The following is an 11,221-nucleotide window of genomic DNA, read 5'->3' as shown; positions in this document are numbered from 1 at the left end:
TTATTGAAAAACTAGGCACTGATATCTAACAACCTTGAAAATGAACAATAACGCAATGAAAAAAATATTGTCTAACTTGAACCATCATTAAAAAGTTTAACTTTGAAGAAATTAGACGAGAGACACTAGGTAGGTACTCAGTACTCACTAATCACATGAATGAAGCTTAAACGCCGAAAATTCTAACTAGGTAGGTAGGTATATATAGGTCATTGAATATTATCCCATATAAAATAATATTAATATTTTTTTATTATTATTGGTACTCAATATTACTATTTAATTATTTAAAAGAAGTTTATAACAACATTAGTTTTATTTAGTTCACTTGAACTAACTAATAACTACTTAACTGTCTAATAAGTATTAGAATATTAATGTTTTGTTATTCAAATAAAAATACCTAAGTATACCTATACCTATATCTGCAGTTACTTTCTTACGTAAGCGATTTGTCACGATTTTAATTTATCATCAAACTATCATTCCAGGAAATAAACCTTACACTGTAAAAATGATCAGGATATCGTACTATTACAGTTTCGAATGTCACAGGAAGGCTTCACACGTGGGAAACTTATTGTTCTTACCGACAAAACACTTCCTTTTGTCATTGTTCATCATAATATTGTATCATAATAATAGACGGGCATTTCTCCGCAACTCGACGTCAAGCGCCTATTTTGCGTGAGAGAGGGAGGTGGGGGAAACCAGCTAAAACTGAAACCACCCGAGCTCCTCCATGAAGCCAAGCAGCTTGTGAGGGCTGCCAAAGGCTTCGGGGAGGGACCCAGGAGACCCCAGGTATCTTGCCCTGTACTCCGCAACCCCCTTACATTCCATGATGACGTGGGCTGCCGTTTCCTCGGTCGCCATGCATGCTCTGCATAGCGGACTGTCTGTGATCCCTAGATTAAAGAGATGTTTGTTAAAGGGGCCGTGCCCTGTGAGGGTCCCTGTTATTACACGTAGTTGCACTCTACGTAGGTTGAGAAGCCGACGTGCAAGTCTCGAGTCAATGTCCGGTAGGGCTTCTCTGGCTTGCTTGCAGTCAGATCTGCTTGACCATTCCGCTCTCTGAGCAGTGCTAGTGAGCTGGGTAATCATCATCCGGGTCCAGCTAGCAGGTAGCGGTATAATGGGAAAAGGTCCCATGACCGGTGTTTCAGATGCCCTTCTGGCTAGTATATCAGCAGCATCGTTTCCACGTGAGCTACTGTGTCCTTTTATCCATTGTAATACTAGGGAATTTCCCAGGTCACATACCTTAGTTAGGGCTAAGTGACACTCAAGGGTCAACCCTGAAGTGATTTCATGGCTTTTGATTGCCATGAGTGCTGCTTTGCTATCCGATAGGATCCGAATCGAATAGTTTGTTACATTTCTTTTAATTATGGCCGAAGCTGCAAGTAGAAGTCCTAGGCATTCAGCCTGAAAGACTGTATTATGGGGTCCCAAGGGGTGCGAGATGTTAATGTTTAGGTCCTCAGAGAAGACCCCAGCACCCGTACCATTTCCAGTCTTGGACCCGTCCGTGAAGATTAGAAGGTCTTCAACGCTGTTGTGTTCTGACGTGTATTCACGTAGCTGTATCTTATATTTCTTGTCAAAGATGAATTGCTTTGGGATCTTATCACTTATGGCAAGGAGTGAGGACTCCTTCTCAGCTGCTATAGTTAAGATCTTACTGTGTGCTGTAGGCAACATTCTCCAGAGGTTTTGTGTCTTTAACCTTACAGCTGTCGCTAGAGCTTCTTGTCTTACAAAAAGATGTAGGGGTGGCAGGTCGAGCATTGCCTCAATCGCAGCAGTTGGTGTTGTGCTCATGCTGCCAGTGATTGCCAGACAGGCGAGTCTTTGAAATCTCTGCAGTTTGCTTATAGCCGCCGATTGTTGTGTCCTTGGCCACCAAACCACAGAGCCGTAGGTTAGCATTGGTCTTATGACGGTTTTGTAGAGCCACATTGTGATTTTCGGGGAGAGCCCCCATCTATTACCAATCATTTTGTGGCATTGCCAGAAAGAAATGCTTGTTTTTTCGATCTTGTTTTCAAGGTGTTTGTTCCAGTTAAGTTTATCGTCTAAGGTAATCCCGAGGTACTTAACCTCTTTCGATAACTGAAGTACGGAGCCAAATAGCTTTGGTAGCTGGTAGCTTCCTAGAAGGCGTCGGTTGGTGAATAGAACAAGTTCCGTCTTGCGCGGGTTCACTGAAAGGTCATATTTGTTGCACCAGCGCTCAACTATCGATAGAGCTCTCTGTGTAATTTCACAGACAACACTCGTGAACTTACCAGAGATAAGTATTACTAGGTCGTCTGCATATCCAATGGTATGGAATTTGTTTTTGTTTAGTGTGCTGATCAGGTCGTTTACAACTAGGTTCCACAGGAGCGGTGAAAGAACTCCCCCTTGTGGGCAGCCTCTGGTGACCAGCACTTTCTTTGATTTATCCTTGCTAAGTTGTATCTCTCTACTGCCTAGCATGTTTATAATCCATGAGGCTACTGTGGGGTTAACCTCATGCTGTGATAGGGCGTTTTGTATACTTGAGTAGTGTGTCTTATCGAAAGCTCCCTCAATGTCTACGAAAGTGCCCAGGCACATTGATTTTTCTTGGAGGGCTTCTTCTATTTTGGACACCACACAGTGTAAGGCCGAATCGGTAGATTTACCATGGCTGTAGGCATGTTGGTTCCGATGTAGTGGAAAACGCGCGAGGGCAGTATCTCTAATGTGTCTATCACATAGCCGTTCCAGTGTTTTAAGTAAAAAGGATGTGAGGCTGATAGGTCTGTGGGCTTTCGCATCCGTGTAGTCTGTTTTCCCTGGTTTAGGAATGAAAATAACGTCAACAGTCCTCCAGCTGGTCGGTATATAGCCGTGAGCAAGACTGGATGTCAGAATGGCAGATAGATGAGACGTGAGTATCGGTCCCCCCCATTGTAATAAAGCTGGGTATATACCATCTGGACCAGGTGCCTTGTATGCTTGAAAGCTGTCGATTGCCCATTGTACTTTTTCCTTACTGACTATGAGCTCAGCAGTACTCCAGTTGTCCTCACATGGTGTGTGGGTTGCCGTATCTTTCCTTTCATGTCGTTGTATGAATTTGCAGCCGGGGAAGTGTGTCTGCATCAGAACAGCTTCCGTCTCAGCTGGTGTTTTTGTAAGAGTGTTGTCGCCTTTTTTGATCGATCCCAGCTTGGTCGTATTGCAGCAGGAGATGACTTTGCGCACTCTGTTTGCTTGATTACAGGATTCAATGCCATCACAGAATTTCTTCCATCCTGCACTGCTTCTGAATCTTATTTGTCTTTTGTATTCAGCTTTGTTTACTTTGTAAGTGTTCCAATCATGGTCGCAGTTAGTGTTCATTGCACGGTTTAGTGATCTTCTGACCAATTGTCTTTGTTTGGCAAGTTCCGGTCCCCACCAGGATTGCTGTTTGGCACCTGCTACTTTCGTTGCCCGCAGGGGGCAGGCAGTGTTATAGCTGGAAATAATATTTGTAGTTAGTTGCTCTGCCAGACGTTCTAAATCCGGTATATTCATAATTCTATCTGGAAAGCATGCATTCGTAAGGAGGTTTTCAAGATGGGCCCGGTAGAGTGTCCTATCAGTTTTCCTGGGATTCCTTGTAGGAATGGGTGTAATAGTGTTTACCTGTAGGTTAAAGCGTAGCCACCTGTGATCGGAGCAAGAAGCCTCCTTTGACACGTGCCAGTTGTTAATGCTACCTATGATGCCAGGGGTCGCCAGTGTGAGATCAATGATAGTTCTACATCGGCGAGTGACGAAGGTTGGTTCGGCACCTGTATTGACTAAATTAAGACTAGTTGTAAATAGGTATTCAACAAGGTCTCTACCTCTGTTGTTACCTGTAGGCATCCCCCATAGGGGGTGGTGTGCATTGCAGTCTGTGCCCGCGATAAGCTCCAAACCCTCTCCCGCGCAGTACTCCACCAGCCTGGCAAATTCTCGCGGTGGTGGGTCTTCATCTGCCGGCATGTACGTCGAGGCGATCACAAAGTTGGGCCTGTGGTTGTTGTCGCCTAGTAGTAGGATGGCGCATACATCCCTAGAACAGAATTCTGTTAGTGCATGCACTTGTAGATTATTAGAAACATAAATACAGGATCTGGGTTTAATAGAACCTGTTATGGAAATAATCTTACCTCCGATGTTAGTGAGGCCGTTGATTTTGCCAGAGTTGCTTACCCACGGCTCTTGGATAAGCACAATGGCCGTAGTGGTTACCTCCAGCCATTTCCTGAGCTGAGCCGTAGCGCTCTGACTGTGCTGGAGGTTTGCTTGAAGAAAGTGGCATTCAGATGAGGGGTTCGCCATCATCAGATAGCATCCCCTCTTCCTCCTGACCCAGGGCCAAGCCACCGAACCTTCTGGTGTACTCATCACCACTCTCCGAATCAGCCGACTCTGGGTCGCCCGAATCTACTGAGAGCAGGATGAGTTCATCGTCAGGCGTCACCTCCATAGGCGCATCAGTTGTGTCGCGCGATGTGGAGGGAGCTGTGGCTTGCTCCTCACTTTCTGTTGTTAAACTAGGCAGTGTTTCAGCCTTGTTTAAGTCAGGATCCGACTTTGCAGACGTGGTCGCATTTTCCACCGTTGGTTTGTCCCATTCGGGGGGCCATTCGGTATATTTACCCTTTGGCCCCTGGAACTTAATATAGACCGAGCCAAAGAAGAATCCTAGGCAACGGTTATGCTCCATGACCGTAGAGACCAAATCCTCCGGTATGCTGACGACAACAAACGTTTCCGCTTCCTGTACCTCAGCCCGAAGGAGCAACCAGCGGTGTACCTGCGCCCAGTCATTGTGGTACCGGAGTTGAAGGCCGACAACCTTCATGTCCTTCCACACACCTGGGAGCAGGATGCCACAGCGCACTCTACGCGGCACGTCCGCAAGTCTTCTGACGCAGATTTTGTCACCAGAAGGCAGTGTAACCTTCTTGGTGGCTGCTTTGAGCCAATCCACCGTCCTCGCATCGTCGCACCATAGCTTAAGGACGCCCCCCTTAAACATGGGTTTGCCCCTAAATAGGATGCACGCGTCTCCTTCCCTATAGTTCAAGGCTTCTTGATGAAGCAAGGGTTGGAGTGATGCCAGGATGTGGTCGGCTTGTTCTTGGTTAAGGTGACCAGTTGGTGTGTCAGATGTTATCGCCACAATTAGGTCACCCTTAACTGCATCCGCATAACTCGCGGTCTGGACAGCCCGGTACTCATTAAGGCATGGCTTCTTTTTCGCCCCTCTCGGTGATATAGTGTCATCGAGACGTGATCGTTTAGAGCCAGCAGAGTCTCTCGAGCTTGTCTGAACGGGTTTTGAATGCTGATTTGGCCCTAGTCCGGAACCCGTAGCAGCGGCAGCTGAACCGCTCATAGCCGTGGGCACTTGCGGATTTGGGCTAGTTTTATCCAATTCGGATTGTAGTTTGTGACGAGCCATTAATTTGCGTCGTCGTTTACTGCTCAATCGGTTTTTTGTCGTACCGTCGCTCGAGTTGGAGGTCCGCTTCCCTGGTGGGTCGCTTTCCTGGTGTTTCCCAACTGGTGCATTTTTTCCTTTGCGACTCTGTTGGGGAACAATGGTCCAGTCCGAGGACAGATCGCCACCGGCCGATGACTGGGGGCGACACGACTCAGGCCCCGTAGGAGATTTCTCCCCTGCAGGGTCGAGGGTCCCCCGCAGCCCAACCATCGGCGCCGTGAAGACAACCAAATTTGTAGGGGGGCGGGAGCGTGATTGCGTCTCAGTCACACCCACTAATGGATTCCCTTCAACCAGTTCCATCGGGCCCATCAGGCATTCTGAGGTCCCTCCGTGCGTGGTCGTCGGTGCACCGTCTGGTCGCAACTTTGACACAGCAGCTCGTTCCGCTGTAGGATTTGGTACTATTGTAGGGGGGCGGGAGCAAGATTGCATCTCGGTCACACCCAAAGCCGGATTCCCTTCAACCAATTCCATCGGTCCCGTCAGGTATTCTGAGGTCCCTTTGTTCATGGTCGTCGGTGCACCGGCTGGTCGCGACATTGACGCATCCGCTCGTTTCGCTGTCGGTTTTTGTAAGGTATGTTTTGATGCGCTACTCATCTTGTTCACCACGTCAGCCGAGGCTTCAGTGTAGCTCGGCGGAGAAGCGCACGCCGAGCTGGCCAACTTTTTGGGTTTCCCCTTAGGATGGCCGTGTTTTGAACGAGGCCCCGCCTCAGCCTCAGGTCGACAACACAAGCCCGAGGGTGGTCGCGTCACTTTGGCCGAAGCAGAGCCCCGTCCCAGATTCGCAGGCTTCGGTCCCTTGGGTTTCCCCGGGGGCTCAGCGCCTGAAGCGTTATTCGGTCCAGCAGTTTTTGGCACAGAGGAGGCCTGGGATCCCACCTCCTCAGTGACGGTTTCTATATGCAAGTTTTTGCCCCCCCCAGAATACGTGGGGCTGCCTGAGTCCAACTCAGGGAGGGATTCTCCACCCTTGGTGGTACCCTCCTGGGGTAATTCCTTTTTGAAACTTGCTTCCATACTTCTCCACCTATCCCCCTCCAGTTTGCAGTACGCCTGCCGGGTTAAACCCGCCAGCCGCTATCTAGGGCTGGGCCCTTTCGGCTCCACAGCGGCCTCATCGGCCCCAACCCCAGTACTAGGTGATGCTGCGCACATACCATCACCTAGGAGTATTATTTAACAGCCCTCCGGCCAGTGTGTCACTCGGTTGGCACCACCCGGGGGGCACGTGTAGGGCAGGCCTAATATAATTAGGTGGTTTAAACCTACGGACGCGAGTGACGCCGCCAAACCCCTAAATAAATATTTGAGAACCATCAAATCAAAAATTTTTATCCTTGTTATCTCTGTTAGCTACCACAATCGAGACTTTCGTACACGAAATTATTGGGCGTCTCATCAAAATAAAGCTACAAACGGAAAATTAGCTTTATAGTAGTCACTTGCAAAAATGGGCGATGTATCCTGAACTAAAATAGGTACATAGATAAAAATGAAAGCAAAGGATCTTTATTGAAACAGTTTTAGGTACCTACGATACCTAGTCATTTCTGTAGCTTTTTGCTTAAAAATTAATAAACATTCTATCTTACATCTAACCCATTCCTTATCAAAACGATCGAGCAATCGCACTAGGTAGGTACCATGTAGGTACCTACGTACAACTTGTGTTGCGAATTGCGATTGCTCTCTGATGGCCAGCAGCACTTAAAAATCAAACTTATAAACGAACTGCAACGCAATCAAATAATACAGCCGTTTCTTTGTGCCGCAAATTTTCGCAAATTGACATGAGCAAGGGAATCAAAACCTACAGGCTACTTCCCGGGAACACAGAATCATGAAACTTGGTACAAAGCAACGACTTATAAGTTATAGTCCGACTCGCACTTGGCCAGTTTTTTATTTTTTATTTCTATTTTATATACAGAAAGCCTGTTACAATTTATTCTAATATATTTTATAGATACAGCAAGCTGTAGTCAAGACTACACATGAGCAAAAAGTGTCTCCTGCGCATCAATAGAAAATGTAACATTTTTTTATGTTCCAACGAAAGAGATCAGCTGTTCGATAATTCATACAAAACGAAATCTTCCCTTTATCTAAATTCAATGAAGGTTCTCATAGTGTTCGTAGTTTCGTAGGTAAGCTTAGGGGGTCGTGGGTTCATTGATCGCAGCTATTGTCAACTGCGCGTGCGCACCCAGCTGCCATGTTCCCTTACTGTTTGGGGTAGCAGATGGCATGCTTTTTTTATGAATTTAATCTGAAATTTTTACGTCACGCTTCAAATAATCGGGAGTCATACTCCCGGTTCATTAATTCGAATATTTTAAACGCGTATTCTAAAACATGTTTTGTTTAAAATTATGAACACAAGGGATGACTTTTATATAATAACGCTTCAATAAAAACTAACAAGAAGATTTCTAGCTTATAATCAGTAAATAATAATAGGTATTTGTGTAAACAAAACGAATAACGGAAGTTTACAGAAATGCTGTTTATACATTTGATATATAATTAGCCTCATAAAAGTTTATGAAACTCTTTTGAGTGTTCTTATTACCCACTTATTTATACGAATTGGGAAGTTCCAACAAATTAGCTTTGTAAAATGCCTAACTACTTACTTTTTAAGTTCTTAATTCATCTTTTAAGTATTTTAGATTGGCTACTTCTATAATCTATGCGCTTTCAGGGCCGAATAGAGGAGGAAGATGTTATAATTTTACTTTGCAATAGATATTTTTTTAATTAATTGCTTTTTATAAAAAATATTGTCTACAAATTTTGGAAATTTCTATTCATAAGCAGGGTATCTAGGTATCACTACTACATGTACCTAGTAGCTAGGTAGTTACAGGTATTAGGTACCTATGTAAAAATAATTACAATAGATACATATTCAAACTTGGCTATTCTTCTCCTTGACAGGGATAGCTAAGTATTTAATTTACTATTTACTAACTAACTTATATTACCTATATTGACTTTAAGATTCTTTTTTAACCGATTTCAAAAAAGGAGGTTACCAATTCGGCCGATATATTTTTTTTTCTTGTATATTAACCATGGGTATTATTATTTATCTTTTTTAGGTTTCCGCATCCAAATGGTAAAAACGGAACCCTTGTGCTTTAACTGAGGCTCCACTGTCCATGTCTGTGTGTTGTTACTACAACAACAATTAAAAATGAAAAGTCGAGGTTAAGCAACCGTTGGCGCGGTCATAAATTAGATGGGTGAACAACTTTTTTGCACTTGCTATTTAGCTTTCTTGTACAACTCGTACTTGACCGAATTTTTATTTTATTTTGAAAAGGTATTTATGCTGGAGAGTCTACTAATATATTATTAGAATTAAAATGTGAAAAAAAATTACAGCGCCATCTCGGTTTGTTTTTTAGAAACAGCTAGATTCCATAAATTACAAACCACAACGGTTTATTAGTAGTTTATCTATTCTATACTAGATGGCGTTTATGAATGTACAGACTACAGATACAGATTGATATTATTTGTATACGTAGTATATTATTATTAGTCTGTGATATTATGTTCACATTCAACAAAATTACATATTACATATTAATAATATAATAGTTGTACATACCTTTTATGTTATAAGGTGTATCACAAAATGAATAAGTTATTTAATAATATGCACAAACCACAAACATTTTTATAATTATTAAAACTGATAATAAAGAGCTTTAGAGTAATTCGTTAAGTATATTTTGCCTGTCACTCTATACTAAATCTTCTATACTAATATTATAAAGAGGAAAGGTTTGTATGTATGGTTTTCACGCATAAACTACTGGACCGATTTTGATGAAATTTGGCACAGACAATCTTTAGACCCTGAGAAAGAACATAGGCTACTTTTTATTGCAAAATATGTACCACGGGCGAAGCCGGGGCGGACCGCTAGTACTATTATTATAAAACTGAAGAGTTTGTTTCTTTGTTTGAACGCGCTAACCCCAGGAACTACTGGTCCGATTCGAAAAAATTATTTCAGTATTAGATAGCCCATTTTAACGAAGAAGGCTATAGGGCTAGTGGAGTGGAGCACTGAGGGTAAAACCGCAGGGCACAGATAGTATGAAATAAAGCACCTATACCTGTGCTGTGCCTTCCTATACCCACTTATGCAAAACGACTTTTTTGAGGTGCATTGATATCGTCAATATACCTAGTCGATAATGAATCAAAATTTTTCCTAAAGGCAACGAACTTTAACTTCAAAATAAAAAATATGTTTATCTAAATCTGTTTTGTGACCTGTGACATTATGAGTAAGTCTCCCAATGCTCTATAATCGTCATTGATACTGAATGCTAAAATATGACCAAGAGCAGCGTCATTTCTATTAACATAGTATGACAACAGTCAACACCAAACGTAATAAAGATATATATGACGTGTTCCTTATGACTATAACCAAACAGTTGAATATCTAACATCTAACTGAGAAGGAATTTTAATTTTAGCTTTTAGAATAAAAAAATCTTGTAGAGTGTTGTTTTTTGTAATAAGCTGTTCAATTAAACATTTATTAAACATTGATCAATCGTACATCATCAGCCTTTCGATGTCCACTGCTGGACATAGGCACACTGAGCCCGGTCGTTGGCTCTTTGCCGTCAGTTATAATTTATAATTTATAAGTAAATATAATTAATTGGACGATATTAAACAAATATGAGTCTGTGCAATAAACTAGGTAACCTAAGCTCACACAGTTCAGTATTATCAGACAAATTGAGGTCAAACTCATAAGAATGCGCAACATTAAACCCTGATTCATAAAATAAAATTGGATTAAAGTAGTTGACCTGTGACCTACTCGTAGTGGATTTGTACGGATATTCATATGTATAATAAGGTAGGCAACAATGTACTTATTACGACACTTTTATTCCCTATGGGTTAGGGGGTTAGGTATATATTCTTATGCGTCAAATACCCTGTACCCGTGACCTTGTCAATAGCGGAGAGCGTAGGCGTAGGGGAGAGGCTCGGGTAGAGGCGCAACAAAACGGCGTTATTTTGATCTATCACAATAAGTAAAATACGCGGAGGGTGGGTGTTGGAAATTTCCTATTCATATACCTACCTATGACATAAACCTCTGAAGTAGTTTATTTCTGTAGCACTTCGGTAATGATCTCATATTGTACCTACATGTAATATGAAAATGCTCCTCGGTATCTAATGGTAAATCAAATATAGAACTTTTATTTCTTCACTAAGTATTTAAATAAATACACTAGATTAGATATTACATATTACTTAAACATAATAATTTTCCTTCACTATTTGACCGGCCTTCAGTAATGCATCGGAGGTCGTAACTTGTTTATAGTCGTACTTGAGGTCGTACTACATTGTCTACTTTGTTTTGATTCGTTTGCCCGTTTCGCTTGGAAAACTCTGGCATGACGTCATCAGTAATATATTTCACTAGCTGCTCCGCGCGGTTTCACCCCCGTGGCTCCACCCCTGTTGGTCGTAGCGTGATGACACATAGCCTATAACCTTCCTCGATAAATGGGCTATATAACAGCGCAAGAATTTTTCAAATCGGACCAGTAGTTCCCGAGATTAGCGCGTTCAAACAAACAAACAAACAAACAAACATACAAACATACAAACAAACAAACAAACTCTTCAGCTTTA

General features: G+C 42.8%; 1 protein-coding gene across 1 annotated transcript; it reads right to left on the bottom strand.

Moving 5' to 3' along the window:
• Nucleotides 1-4,035: 4,035 nt before the first annotated feature.
• LOC123691715 lies at nucleotides 4,036-5,884 on the bottom strand. The gene is made up of 2 exons (XM_045636247.1): nucleotides 4,179-5,884; nucleotides 4,036-4,081 (listed from the first exon to the last, which is right to left on the bottom strand). Exon 1 carries the CDS (start codon nucleotides 5,831-5,833, stop codon nucleotides 4,331-4,333), a length of 1,503 nt encoding a protein of 500 aa, XP_045492203.1. The 5' UTR covers nucleotides 5,834-5,884; the 3' UTR covers nucleotides 4,036-4,081; nucleotides 4,179-4,330.
• Between the last annotated feature and the right edge of the window lie 5,337 nt (nucleotides 5,885-11,221).

Source organism: Colias croceus, chromosome 1 (assembly GCF_905220415.1).
Source record: "Colias croceus chromosome 1, ilColCroc2.1".
Lineage (NCBI taxonomy): Eukaryota > Metazoa > Arthropoda > Insecta > Lepidoptera > Pieridae > Colias > Colias croceus.
The sequence above is the reverse complement of the archived record's forward strand: the minus strand, read 5'-3'. Positions and strand labels throughout refer to the sequence as shown.